The 14,619-nt window shown below is 47.5% G+C and overlaps 1 protein-coding gene and 1 pseudogene across 7 annotated transcripts in view; both read left to right on the top strand.

Moving 5' to 3' along the window:
• Positions 1-14,619, top strand: part of LOC117096171 — a 70,197-nt gene that overhangs the window by 29,630 nt on the left and 25,948 nt on the right. Inside the window, exons 3-6 of one of the 7 annotated variants that reach the window (XR_004442369.1) lie at positions 2,606-2,755; positions 9,846-9,925; positions 10,200-10,301; positions 13,255-13,547. Coding sequence is in view for 2 of the 7 variants with exons in the window: in XM_033233196.1 (XP_033089087.1) it covers positions 2,606-2,755; positions 9,846-9,925; positions 10,200-10,209 (240 nt within the window). In the remaining 5 variants the exon portion in view is untranslated. Of the gene's footprint in view, positions 1-2,605; positions 2,756-7,915; positions 9,182-9,845; positions 10,864-13,254; positions 13,548-14,619 lie in introns of those variants that run through there. The other 6 variants (XR_004442368.1, XR_004442372.1, XR_004442370.1 and 3 more) reach the window with 6 other exon arrangements.
• On the top strand, positions 2,750-4,121 carry LOC117096169 (annotated as a pseudogene).

Raw genomic sequence — 14,619 nt, 5'->3', positions numbered from 1 at the left:
TACAATATCACCCTAATTTGCTGCTGGAATTAGTCTTTGTCTTGACAAATGTATTCACATATGTATCTTGCATCCAATTTTTTTTTTTTTTTTTGAGACAGGGTCTTGCTCTGTCGCCCAAGCTGTAGTGCAGTGGCGCAATCTCAGCTCACTGGAACCTCCGCCTTCCAGGTTCAAGCGATTCTCCTGCCTCAGCTTCCCCAGTAGCTGGGATTACAGGTGTGCGCCACCATGCCTGGCTAATTTTTGTATTTTTTGTAGTGACAGGGTTTCACCATATTGGCCAAGCTAGTCTTGAACTCCTGACCTCAGGTGATCTGCCCTCCTTGGCCTCCCGTGAGCCACCCTGCCCAGCCCCTGCATCCAATTATAAAATATGACTATCACTACAGAAAGTTCTCTCATGTTTCTTTTCTCTTTCTCTCTTTTTTTTTTTTTGAGACAGAGTCTTGCTCTGTCGCCCAGGCTGGAGTACAGTGGAGCGATCTTGGCTCACTGCAAGCTCCGCCTCTTCGATTCACGCCATTCTCCTGCCTCAGCCTCCTAAGTAGCTGAGACTACAGGTGCCCACCACCATGCCCAGCTAATTTTTTGTATTTTTAGTAGAGACGGGGTTTTACCATATTAGCCAGGATGGTCTCAATCTCCTGACCTCGTGATCTGCCTGCCTCAGCCTCCCAAAGTGCTGGGATTATAGGCGTGAGCCACCGCGCCTGACTGTTTCTTTTCAATCAAACTCTGTCCCCACCATACCACCAGAGGCAGTGTGGTAGAATAATAATAATAAATTAATAAAAATTAATCCCAGAATATTTTAACTAATCCCCAGTGAAATTCTTTTTAAATTTATTTGGGACCAGGCATGGTGGCTCAGGTCTGTAATCCTAGCACTTTGGGAGGCCAAGGCAGGAGGACTGCTTGAACCCAGGAGTTCAAGACCAGCCTGGGCAACATGGCAACCCCCCCATCTCTACCAAAACGAATCTTTTAATTAGCCAGGTGTGGTGGTGTGCACTTGTAGCTATGGTCCCAGCTACTTGGGAAGCTGAGGCAGGAGGATCACTTGAACCCAAGGGGTCAAGGCTGTGGTGAGCCATGTTCATGCCACTGCACTCAAGCCTAGGTGACAAAGTGAGACCCTGTCTCAAAAAAAAAAAAAATATTTGGGAAATCTCTGGATATCTTAGGTCTACTGTTCTTGGTTATGGACTCTATAGAAATCACAAAAATTTTCCAGTCTTTTCATAGATAATAATAGGTATTTTGGTTTTTTTCTTCAAGTTATTCTAAATTATGAAAACAGGAGAACTGCTCTTCAAATTATACAACAGGTATTCAACAAAAGCTTTTTATTTCCATAATACTGAATTGCTTGGATCTAAGGAAGAATATATTTAATGGGCAAAAGTCTCAAAAGAAAATGCAGGTCACTATTGCTCTTTCCCATTTATCAATAGTGCAGCTCGGCAAAGCTCACATCGTATCGTGCAAGGTGAAAAGAATCCTCTCAGGTTCCAACTTGTAGGATATGATTAAAGCCTAGTGACAATAAACCAAGCTGGCCTCAGGGCCTGTTTCCCAGATAGTCCTTTTCAACATCAGTACTCAAGGCAGATCAGAACCTTTCAGAGCTAGGGGAAATACATCCTGCAGTGCTTAATTGTACACCCCTTGAGGCTTGCAGATAAACTCCCTTATCAAAAGAAGGCTTGAGTCCCCAACAAGTATTGAGTGGCTCAATTATTTCTTCCTCTGTCCCACGAAAATGGTTTTTCAGTGCAGAGGATAATTCTGCACACATTTATCAGTGCTGGCATAGACCTAGCCTGGTGGAGCACATGTGGATGAAACATGTGATGTCCAATTTCAAGATGTTTACAGTATATGTAGTTCTCTGTTTTATGGGGAGCGCCAGGTAGACAAGGACTCCAACTAAGAGGTTAGGCAGGGTGGGGAGGGGACTTGTGGAAGAGGGAAAATGTGAACCAAGCCTTGAAAGAGCCAACCATTTTTTAATACTGCAGCCCAAGTGATGTTTCTGAAGTACAAATCTAATTATTTCATTTCCCTCTTTAAAGCCATCGGGGATGAGAAATATCAACACCCACTTTATTTTGTGAGATAATGGTGCCCAGTACACAGTGAGTAAGGAAACTGAGGCTCAGGATGGGACCATGCTGTCTCCAAAGCCAGCTAGTTAATGGCAGAATCATACTAGAACTCAGGGCCCCTGGGGTCACTGCTCCCCAGCACCTCAACAGCCATTCTTGGCTGAACTCACTGAGCAAAATCAAGGTGCCAGCAAGACTGTGTGCCTTTCTGGAGGCCCTTGGAGAGAATCCATTTTCTTGCCTTTTCCAGCTTCTAGAGGCTGCCCACATTCTTTGGCTTATTGTTCCTCTTTTCCTCTTTAATGGCTGATTGAATCCTTCACACATCACATCACTCTGACACTGACCCTTCTGCCCTCCTCTTACATTTGTTAGGACCCTTGTGATGACATTGGTCCTACCCAGATTACCTAGGATAATCTCCCATCTCAAAGTCCTCATCCTAATCCCATCTGCAAGGTCCCTTTTGCAATTTAAGATAACATATTCAACAGGTTCCAGGAATGAGAATGTGGACGTCTTTGGAGAGCCATTATTCTGCCTACCACAGATATAACCTGGCTGTTACCACCAAGGGTTGGAATGAGGATCATTCTGGGACTGCTGCACGAGGCTGGAAACTGGAACCAAGCGCTACCTTCATGGTAAGAAGCCAATACTGGAACAACACTGACTAGAGCATCAAGCAAAACAGGAAGGAGCAACTCCTTCTACCCTCCTCCTGGCTTCGAGTCTCTCTCTAGCTCCCCTTGTTGGCGGGACCTATCAGAAGGCCAGCTGGCTAAGGAGGACTGTAGTTTTGCAGTTTCAGTTCCAGCATCCCAGAGCTGAATATAGAAAGGTGGGTTGGAAGCTGAGAGACAGTAGCTTAGTAACTGACAAAGATGCCACTAAAAAATTCAGTTTAAACAAGTGACAGCCTATGATTACATTGCATTTAATAAAAAGTTCAAAGCTCCAATATATAATGGTTTTTATAAATCAGTAAGAAAAAGCAACCCAATAAAAGTGGGTAGATAAGAATGAAAAATTCACGGGTACTGTCCCATCCTGTCCAGTCCCATCCCACCGCCGCGTCTGCTAGCCATGAGCTCCACGCAGTTCAGCAAGGGCCCCTCCTCATACGGGCTGTTGGCTGAGGTCAAGAACTGGCTCCTGTCCAAATATGACCCCCAGAAGGAGGCAGAGCTCCGCAGCTGGGTTGAGGGACTCACCAGCCTTTCCATCAGCCGCGACTTCCAGAAGGGCTGGAAGGACGGACGGGATGATCTTATGCACACTCTTGAACAAGCTACAGCCGGGCTCAGTCCCCAAGCTCAACCACTCCATGCAGAACTGGCACCAGCTAGAAAACCTCTCCAGCTTCATCAAGACCATGGTCAGCTACGGCATGAACCCTGTGGACCTGTTCGAGGCCAACGACCTGTTAGAGGTTGCAGCTGCAGGTGTCTCTTCTTGCCCTGGCAGGGAAGGCCAAGACTAAGGAGCTGCAGAGCGGGGTGGACACTGGCATCAAGTACTGGAGAAGCAGGAGCAGAACTTCAACAGCCCCCCGTGAAGGCTGGCCAGTGCATCCTCGGGCTGCAGATGGGCACCAACAAATGCGCCAGCCAGTCAGGGATGACTGCATATGGCACGAGGAGGCATTTCTATGACCCCAAGAACTAAATCCTGCCCCCCCATGGACCACTCGATCATCAGTGTCCAGATGGGTACAAACAAGTGTGTCAGCCAGGTGTGCATGATGGCTCCCGGGACATGGTGGCACATCTATGACCCCAAGCTGGGAAATGACAAGTGTGAGAACTCCTCTATGTCCCTGCAGAAGGGTTACACACAGGGTGCCAACCAGAGTGGCCAGGTCTTTGCCTGGGCCAGCAGATATATGACCCCAAGTACTGCCCACAAGGCACAGTGGCAGATGGGGCTCTCTCAGGCGCTGGCGACTGCCTGGGCCCGGGGGAGGTCCCTGAATATCCCCCTTACTACCAGGAGGAGGCTGGCTACTGAGTCTCCCAGCATGCTCTCTCCCCACATCATCTCCCCGTCTGGGTTTTTGGGTTTTTCTGTGTTTTCATCTCTTTTTTTTCTTAACCTGTTCAGTGCTGACAATCAACCGAGGGTCTGTGAGTGGTGGCATGGGATCAGGCAGCAGGGCTTTTTTCTCCCTTGCCTTGGTCCTTCGCAAGACTGAGCCACCCGGCTGTGGGGGAAGGGGTCAAGGCCGTATCCTGCTAAGTGTTGGGTAAGGGTCCCTGTTGGCACCTCCAGGCTGTGGGGCGAGCTGTGCTGGGGAGAAGAGACCTGGGCTTGGAGGGAACTGGTCCCCAAAGGTTTCCGCTTGCCTCACCTTTTCCCCCTTTTGTCAGCTGATCAGTTTGTGGTTTCTGTACCCACTAAAGTTTCAGGACGTATTAACAAAAGAAACATACATTTTTTCTCCCCCAGGAATGGGGCGGGGACAGTGGAGAGGGTGCTGGGAAATGAGTCCCTTGGGAAACGGGGCCTGGCCACAATGCTAAATATCTCAGACTCCCAAGTGGCTGGATTTCCCTAGTAACCTCAGATCAACAGATCTCAGACCCTCAGACCTGCCCTGGGGCCCGGTAGGGAAAGTGAGGCCCGTACAAGGAAGTGGAATTCTGAGGTGTGAGGGCTAAGCTTGACCCCCTCTCCATGCTAACTCCCCACACTGTGGCCTCAGTAGGTTTTGTTGTTGTTGCTCAGGCTGGAGTGCAGTGGCATGATCTCGGCTCACTGCACCTCCACCTCCTGGGTTCAAGGGATTCTCCTGCCTCAGCCTCCCAAGTAGCTGGGACTGCAGGTGCTCCACCACACCTGGCTAAATTTTGTATTTTTAGTAGAGACAGGGTTTCGCCATGTTGGCCAGGCTAGTCTCAAACTCCTGACCTCATGCGATCTGCCCGCCGCGGCCTCCCCAAGTCCTGGGATTATAGGCATGAGCCACTGCGCCCAGCCCCTCAGTAGGTTTTAAGGAGCCTCCAGCCCTCCTTCTCCCCTTCTTGGCCTGACCAGCTATACTGCTGCATCTCCCCCCGCCACATGCCCCACCAAGTATTGCACAGGGACCAACACCCAGGGGCCCTGCTCCATGAGATAATGTGAAATACAACTGTGGATCAAATGCAATAATACCTCTTTGTAAGAAGAGAGAAAAAAAAGAAAAAAGAAAAATTCACAATGGCCAATAAACAGATGAAAATACTCTTGATCCCATTAGTGAGCAGGGAAATGCCTTAGGGTCTAGACGCAGAAGGAGGTCATCCTTTTTGTTTAGAAGATAATCCTAATCCTTAATTTTGGCACAGCTGAAACACAAGTTAGCACACCAAGAATGAATGGATCAGTGAAGAGCAAGAGTTCTCCAGGTAGGAAATAGGAAGACTGGAACATGAGCATACAAACCATGCTAAAGGAAGAGTCTTCTTGGGCAATGTCCAGATACATGGATTAAATCTTCAGAAGAACAGTGCATGCAGTGTCTGCTCATTGTAGAGCTCTCAGTTCAGAAACAATAGCCACTTTCGAGAGCAGTGCTAGAGAGGTAGCTCCGCCCACTCTTGAGAGCCCCAGGCCAGTCCCATTTCCCACAAGCCAGCTGTAACAAGGAGGAGGAGGAAGTTTGGGGTGTGGGGTATTGAGAAGGGCACAGGGCCAGGAAAAACAAGTTAGAGAATCTCTAGGCACCGGTGAGTCATGTTGATCATATCACAGATCAATGTCAAATGAGGTAAAATAAATGACTAAAGTGGCCAGGATACTTCCGGGCTAGCACACAGTTGTGGAAAGAGGAGTTTGTCTTTTATCTTATTCCCAAACCAGCACAATTTGTCTTCAGTGACCCTTACAGCATTCTTGGTGCTGACAGTGAGTGGGTCAGCTTGGTCTTTTCTGGAGGATAGATAGAAGAGCAAAAAGTATCCAAAAGAAACCAGATAACGAAAACCTGAAGCCTGAAGACGTTTTTCTTGTATGTCAAAGTCCTAATTTTAGACCCAGTTGAAGGCTCATTATCCAACATATTACAGTATGGAATTGTAACTCTGCCGTGTCTAGAAGGAACTGTCCATTACCAGAAAGAAAACAGCCTGCTCAGTCAGTCTTCAACATTCATGGATTATGGTGATGGCAAAAGTGTTTCTTGACTTTCAGTCAGTTGCTTTTTGATCTCTCTTTCGAGTCACCCTCAGAGGATACCTGGGTACCCATTTTTCTTCCTGGTTACTCTCCTCTTTCTCCATCCACTACCCACCCGACCCCTACCCTGAGTCCTCGTTCCAGTCTAGACTGTAGGAACAGTCCTGGGCCTTCTTCTAAATGTAGCATAAACCAGACCAACAAACCTTTCTCTTGAGGGTTCTGATAGTCCCCAGTCATCCTTCCATGACTTATGCTAAGCGGCTCTCTCTCTCTGGGTAAAAAGGGCGAGGAACAAAAGGATTCTGTGAAACAGGAAATCCTTTTCTTCCACAAAGTCAAACCAGATACTAGACCTTTGGGTTGGACATAAGTTTATTTGCATGTTTGGATGCTGCTATGCTTTTATGCTTCAGAAGCCAGGCTGAGATTACAGGTTGAGTGTCCCTTATCCAAAATGCTGGGACCAGAAGTGTTTTGGATTTTGGATTTTTTTGGATTTTGGAATATTTGCATTATACTTAATAGTTCAGCATCCCTAATCTGAAAATCTGAGATCCAAAATGCTCCAATGAGCATTTCCTTTGAGCATGTCGGTTCTCAAAACCTTTCGGGTTCTGGACTGGGGATGCCGAGCCTGCACTAAATGGCTCCTCCCTTCGTCTCCCCGCGGGCCCTATGTTGGCCCAATGTTGTAGTTAAGCAGCCCCACCCTTCTGGAACTGTGAGTGCCAGAGTAACTCAGATGTGCCTCCACTCTAAGCCATAAAGAAATAATTAGCCACAGTTAATGGCCCATAATTTGTTATCTCTGTATCCTGTTCCTCAGGGTTCCCTCCTAAATTATTATCCAGGAAGAGACATAAAACTACACATAAAACTGTGTTTCATAGAAACAAAATAATTGAGCTCCTTTTTTTGCTTTGTCTCCCTGTGATTTGAAGCAGTTGGACTTCCTAGATGGAAATGAGGTTCATTGCCACGGATGGGAAAGGCTGCCGTACGTTGGTTTGCCTCATTATGATGCAGACATATGTACGGGACTGGCTATATAATTTGTGGGACCTAGTGCAAAAGGAAAGTGTGGGGCCCTTTGTTTAATATGTTAGGAACTTCAAGACGGCAACAGAGGAGCATTAAACTGAAGGTGGGCCCTTCTGAGTGTGGGGCCCTGTGTAACTGCAGAGGCTGCACACCTACAAAGCCAGCTCTGCACGCAGAGAATGGTCTCAGGACTAGAAAGATGAAGGGAATTCTGCCCCGAGAAGGAGAAAGCACGGGTGAGGTGGTGAATGGTGTGGCCAAGGACAGTGTCCTCTAGGTGGTTCTCTTGAACGCAATCTGCTTGGCATTGGATATTGGAGGGCCCAAGGTTCAGAAAGGACAGGTATACATGAGGACGCTGGAAGGAAGCAGGGCGAAGGGTGTGAGAATGCTGGGATTGAAGGAGGGGTGGCATACAGCGGGAGTTCTAGGCATGGAATCATCTTGTTTTCATTTAATCAACCCATTTCTTTCTCTTTTTTTTTGTTTTTTTCTTTCTACTGAAGTAGAATGTATCAAATTTAGATGAATGATGTTTTTTCCCTCCAAATCTGCTTTTCCCATTTCTTCATCTTGGTGAATGTGAATCACTGTCCACCTAGTTGATCAAGGCTGAAGCTGGGAGTTGTCTCTGATCCCTCTCCAAGTCCGTAGAACATCAATTCTATCATCAGTGCCTCTCCTGAGCCCACACATCTCTTTGCTCCATAACCAGTGAAACCACCATCATTCCTGACCATGGCTGTGGCAGCAGCCTCCTCACTGACAGCTTCTGAATCATGGAGACGGGAGTGTAAGTCCTCATTCTGCCACGTTAGCTGAGTGAGCTTAGGTTGGGCTCTTTACCCCTCTGTGCCTCAGTTCCCACCTCTGTAAAATGAGAATCATAATACCTATCACAAAGCATGTTGTCAGGGCTTAAGGAAATGAAGACATGGCTGAGCGTCTTCCCTCTTGTTCCCTCTCCATCCCTCAGGCCTTCAGTGAAACATTTCTTTCCTTTCCTGACTTGCTCATGGCAGGTTCCCACAGGCCACCAGCCTGCTCTGCAGCCCTCGTCACACTTCCCTGTCTTCTCTCAGCACTCCTCTCCATGAGGACAAGGAGCCTGGTTTCCATGGCCAGGGTGCCTCTGACATGGAGTAGGAGTTCACCTTGCTGTGTGACTGACATTCTCACATAGAATCGAACGTTCCCAGGCATGGACTCCCTGTAAGCTTTCCCCTAACTGTAAGTAAGTGAGCAGGTGACCACGTGACAGAAACAAATGACAAAGACCAAGACTATCCCACCAGATATTACATTAAACTGGGGCACTGGAATGGCTCATCAGAGCAGATCCCTTTGTAAGAAACAGACCTAGGTCAGGTAAGGCCACCCAAGGAAGCCAGGAAACTGGGTGCTCCAGGTCAACACAGCCAAACTCCCCAGAGAACACAGTGGGGCTGGGGCCGGGATGTGACAGCCTGGGACAGGGAGACACCCCAGAGAAAGGAATAAAGGTGGGACTCCTGAGTGGTGGGTCATCCTTTGTCCTTAGGCCCTGGAAGCTCCCCATCCAATGCTCCCCACTGAGGCCAACAGGGTAAGAGGTGTGCACACTAGGGGGTTCGTGCCCTGAGCCGGTCAAGGCAGAGCAGGGGGACAGGGTGCGAGGGGTTTTTTTTCATGAAATAACATATATGTAGAAAAGCACATCAAACATATCTGTAGGGGTTGCTGAATTATAAACCCACTACTCCAAGACCTGGAGCATCCCTAGCACTCCAGATCCTCCCCAACCTGTTCTCCACATCCACCTAGAGACCACCGGGACCTCGGCTTTTGTAGTTACCATGTCCTCACACCCCCAAAGAATAGTTTCATTTTGCCTGGTTTTGAACTTCTCAAAAATGGAATCATACAGCATATATTTTATTTTTTTCTACTCAATATTTTGTGAGATTCATCCATGTGGCTGTATGTAACTACTTTATTGATTCGTTGCTATGTTATGTTTGTGGATAACTTTCACAAGTTCCTTACTCCTTGCCCTGTGGATGGACAGTTGTGCTGTTTCTGGCTTGTGCATTTTCCATGACTTAGTGTGAGACTTCTTCTGGATGGCTTGCAGGGGAGTGGGAGTCTGGGCTGGAAGGGAAGGTGGGGGAAGCAACAGAAGCAGCCCTGGGCATGGGGGGCACAGCAGGTGGGAGGGATCTGTGGGTCAAGCAGGACTACTGAAGTGCAGAGCAGGGTTGAGGGTACTACAGAGGAAAGGGCCCTGGAGGGATCCTTGGACGTGTGCTCCTACTCTGAGACTGGACGGGGAACACTCCCCAAAAGGCCATAATCGGGGTGTTTAGTAGGCATGGGCACAGCGCCTCTATCCTCTGGACCTGCTGCCTGACCCCAATTCCCTGTGGGGTATAGACCAGTTATATGCAAGAGAGGCCAGACAAGACAGCTTATTGCAGAATACTGCCCTTGGGGCTCAGAGGAAACACTAGAAATTGACCAGGGAGTCAACCTCTGGTGCCACTTCTTTCCCAGGATGGGCATCCATCAAGAGGTTCGTATTTGGGAAGTTCGGGGATCACTGGCTGCACATCCAGACACGGGCCCACATGGAGGTAAGGTGGTTGGAGCCCTGAAGGGAGGGGGTCTGCACTGCTGACCACTTGCCTAGATCTTGCCTGTGCTAGAAGCAGGGCCACCCATGGAGCCCATCTCTCGGAGCTTCAGCAGCCGAGGGCAGAGCTTCCTATCCTTGCCAGAAAACCTGTCCCTGGCAACACCCCAACCCCAGTATTTCTTTTTGGGGACTGTCCTGGCTGGAGATGGCCAAGAGTCCTTCCCACACTCTGAGAGACCTGACGTATTTCTCTCTTCTCTTGGGTTTGGCAGATATGGGTAAGAGGAGAGATGCTGTTGCCTTGGAGCTGGCAGGTTGTGTGGCAGACAAACAGGGTTCCCGCCACCTCCCATGGAGACTACACTGGAACGCAGGTGAGGTGCTGGGAATCAGTCACAGATGTTCAAGTGCCAGCTTTGGCAGGACCATTCTTTCTGCTGTAGATCAGCCAGACTTTGAAAACATGATCTACTTCCTCACTGGATCCTCAACAGTCCCATGGGCAGATCGGACAAAAATCCCCATAGGTGAGAAATTAAAACACAGTAGAGTGGCCAATCCCCACCCCGTAAGTGATTGAGGGCTAGAACACAGGTCTCACAACACTGGGTCAGGGCTTTGTCTGCTGGGTGGCACAGAGCTGTGCACAAGCAGGCACTTGCCTAGGCAGACCCTGAGCTCTAGCTTCATCATTTCATGTTTGATTTTCTATAGTGTAATCAGTCACAGGATCATTAACCCCCCTGGTGTCTGCTGCAAATTTATCTTAAGTGCCAATTTGTCCCTGCATTAGAAGGGAAGCTGTTTAGTTGAGGGAGCTCCTCCTGAGAAACAGTGAATTTTATGTTATTTTTTATTTTTTTGAGACAGAGTTTCATTCTTGTTGCCCAGGCTGGAGTGTAATGATGCGATCTCTGCTCACTACAACCTCCGCCTCCCATGTTCAAGCGATTCTCCTGCCTCAGCCTCCCGAGTAGCTGGGATCACAGGCGCCTGCCACCACGCCCGGCTAATTTTTGTATTTTTAGTAGGGACACGGTTTCACCATGTTGGTCAGGCTGGTCTCAAACTCCTGACCCCAGGTGATCCACCTTCCTCAGCCCCCCAAAATGCTGGGATTACAGGCATGAGCCACCATGCCCGGCTGAAACAGTGAATTTTAATGAGCAGCTGATTCCTTCTTGTAATGGTGATTGCTTCATGCATGATTTACTGAGTTTTGGAAAGAAACAGTCCTGTGTAAACCCAATGAAACAGCACTAGTACTTTAACATGCAGTGTTCTTTGGAATTGCTCTTGAACTCTTCTCTGCCCTGGTTTAGGCCTTTTATCATGCAGGTGGCCTCTTACTGCTCTTTCCACCTCATCTTGCCTCACCTCCCAGCACACATTTCCAGTCAGCCTGGGCCCAGGAGAGACTGGGTAGCGCAGCGGTTGAAAGCGTGATCTCAGGAGGCAGAGGGCCCAGATTCAGCAAACCATGGCTCTGCTGCTTCAACTTTCAGGGTGACCTTGGGCAAGGGGTTTAACAGCTCTACTGGCTCAGTCATATTAGTTTCAAATGAGGCTATGACAGTACCTCGCCAAGTTAACAGGAGAATTAAATGTGTTATTCGTGGAAAGTACTCAAACAGTCCTAGCCCATAACACATTATCATCTCATTCCATTCTCTGTTCAGAAACCTCAAATACCTATAGAATTGGGACCAGTGTTTGGCCTGACATAGGAGAATTTTTTGGCCTAAGCTTTTAACAAATATTTCCTGCCTTTCCTGTTCACTAACCCATGCACTCTGGCTCAGATCCTGAAACCCACCCTCTTGTCTTGACTCACCTTGACCTCATCATATTGCCATGTGTTGATGTCACTGCTATCCCTCCAGGGGCAGGTTCCTTGCTCAGACGTGCATGTACTCTCTTCTTCCTCTGAGCTATAACTCCAACTAGTCAGTATCCAAGTTCCTGTAGCCACTAGTTGTGGAGAAAGCTAAAGTCATCAGACATGAAAAGTATTCTCTACACAACTCAACCACTTAGAAAAATCACTCTCCACTTAAACATCTCTCCCTCCTTAACATACTCTCCATCCACCATAGCCCAACTTTCCTCTCTGTTATGGATTGTGAGATGTTGAAAATACAACAAAACAGGTATTAAAGTACAATTTAAGTTTTGTAAAATATGCAGAATTTCACACAGTTGGTGAATGTGTTGTTGGCCAAATGCTCAGATGAGTGTAGCCATTGGCAAATAAGGATCTCAGAGAGTAGGTCCATTAACAAATGAAGGGGAAGGTGACATGTCTAACCAATTAGGTGCTTCCTAGGGGGACGATGTGAATATCAAAGACTAAAGGATTTAAGAGGGAAACTGAGGAAGCCCTTGACTAACTTTTCCTAAAATGATCCTGTGATTGGTTACACTGTAGAAAATCAAACATGAAATGATGTCCTATTGTATAATCATATAATTTGGGGAGGGAAATACACCTAAAATATTATTTTTAAGAATTAGCCTGGTCAGGAGTGGTGGCTCATGCCTGTAATCCCAGCACTTTGGGAGGTCAAGGCAGGTGGATCACTTAAGGTGAGAAGTTTGAGACCAGCCTGGCCAACATGGCAAAACCCCACCTCTACTAAAACTACAAAAATTAGCTGGGCATAGTGGCACATGCCTACAATCCCAGCTACTCAGGAGGCTGAGGCACAAGAATCTCTTGAACCCGGGAGGCGGAGGTTGTAGTGAGCCAAGATCGTGTCACTGCACTCCAGCCTGGTGACAGAGGGAGACTGACCCTGTCTCAATAACAACAACAACAACAAAGAATTAGCCTATAGTTGCAATTACCTTGTGTTAAAACATACTTTTTAACAAAACAGTGGGAGATACGGGTTAAAGGATACAACATTTCACTTAAATAGGATTAGGTGAAAGGGCTCTATTGTACCACAAGGTGACTTAGTTAATAACAATGTATTATATTCTTGAAAATCTCTAAGAGGGTAGATGTTAAGTGTTTCTCATCATACAAAAAATAAGTATGTGAGGTAACGCGTATGTTAATTAGATCAATTTAACCATTCCACAATATATACATATTTCAAAACATACTGCATATTATATATAATTTTTGTCAATTCAAAAAAGATACTTATTTCAATAATATATTCATTTTGCAAGATTAAATTCAGATCAAACCTTTTTCACTATGTGCTGTATGAAACGCTGGTCTCCATTTTCAATGGGTTGTCTCTAAGAGGCTTTTTCAGGTCCTGTTCTTTTTGGATGAGGGTATTTATTTATCTGCCTGATCATCTTCCCTAACAGGCAGCACATTCTTGAGAGCAAACAGTGCCTGAGACAGAAGTGCCATGTCATTTCATGGAATGGTGGAGGGGAACATGTGTGAGTCACCAGTGAAGCCTGTATAGATACTTAGCCTTCAATGACTTACTACATGAAGGCATCACAGGGCATATCCAGAGCTGTCAGAAGCCAAGACCCCCTGTGTACATATTGGTTACGGTCCTCAGCAATGAGGGGTGACAGAGTACCAAGGCAGAACAGAGCAGAGGGTTCCTGAACAGACAGCCAGGCTCTTGCTCTCAGCTTGATCTGGGCTTTTCAGGCATCAGCAGGGCCCTCTGAGGGCATGAGGTGCCTTGGAGGACAGCAGGGTGACCCGGAAGACATGTGACTGGCATGGGTGATCTGGTAGTCCCAGGTAAGGAGAGGCAGAGGCCCCTCTGCCTTCACCTGGGGCAGCACACAGAAGCCATGCCCAGTGGCTATGGGTGCTCTGGCCCATTCCTGTCTAACCAAGGTCAAGCTTCCTACGACTGAGTGTCATAAATAGACTGACGATGGAGCTTCCCCCAGTCCCAGGAAGGGCTGGTGGGGTGTCGGAATTCAATTACAATATGGAAATAAGAGGTGAACTTCCTACTTGGGGTTGAGGGACAGGAGGGCAAACTTGGCATCAGCGTTCACCCCTGCACTAGGGGCCACTCTTTCTATTCGTTTCACAGTGAAGGGAAGGAGCAAGACAGGGTACTTGCTGGAGGCAGTGACTTGAAAGAATTTGCTTTGCAGGCGGAGGACTGGACAGCTTTAGGGACAGAGGAAGGAGCCAGCCAAACAAGGCTGAAAGAAAAAGGCTGAGGCATGGTGGATGTAGGACAAAGCCCCAGGCCATCTATTCTGGCTGTCATTTTGTCACTTACTGAACCATTTCTGTTCCCTAACTTCAAAAGTGTGAGAATTTCTGGCAGAAGAACCTACACCATGGCTTACTCTGTAACAGACAACAAAAACAAGTAAAGCTTTGTTGCAGAGTATTTTAAAAAACAAAACCAAGACAACTCACTAAAGGTGGTGAGTCAGTTACCTCTCACAAGTGGGAATTTCACTTGTAATTGTGTACACTTTTTTTTTTTTTCTTCAGATGGTGTCTTGCTCTGTCACCTAGGCTGGAGTGCAGTGCCACGACCTTGGCTCACTGCAACCTCCGCCTCCCAGGTTCAAACGATTCTCCTGCCTCAGCCTCCCGACTACAGGCGCCATCACCTTGCCTGGCTAATTTTTTGTAAAGATGGAGTTTCGCCATGTTGGCCAGGCTGGTCTTGAACTCCTGACCTAAAGTGATCCGCCTCCCTCGGCCTTTCAAAATGCTGGGATTACAGGCGTGAGCCA

The sequence above is a fragment of the Trachypithecus francoisi genome, unplaced genomic scaffold (genome assembly GCF_009764315.1).
Source record: "Trachypithecus francoisi isolate TF-2019V2 unplaced genomic scaffold, Tfra_2.0 Lachesis_group14, whole genome shotgun sequence".
NCBI classification, from domain to species: domain Eukaryota; kingdom Metazoa; phylum Chordata; class Mammalia; order Primates; family Cercopithecidae; genus Trachypithecus; species Trachypithecus francoisi.
The sequence above is the reverse complement of the archived record's forward strand: the minus strand, read 5'-3'. Positions and strand labels throughout refer to the sequence as shown.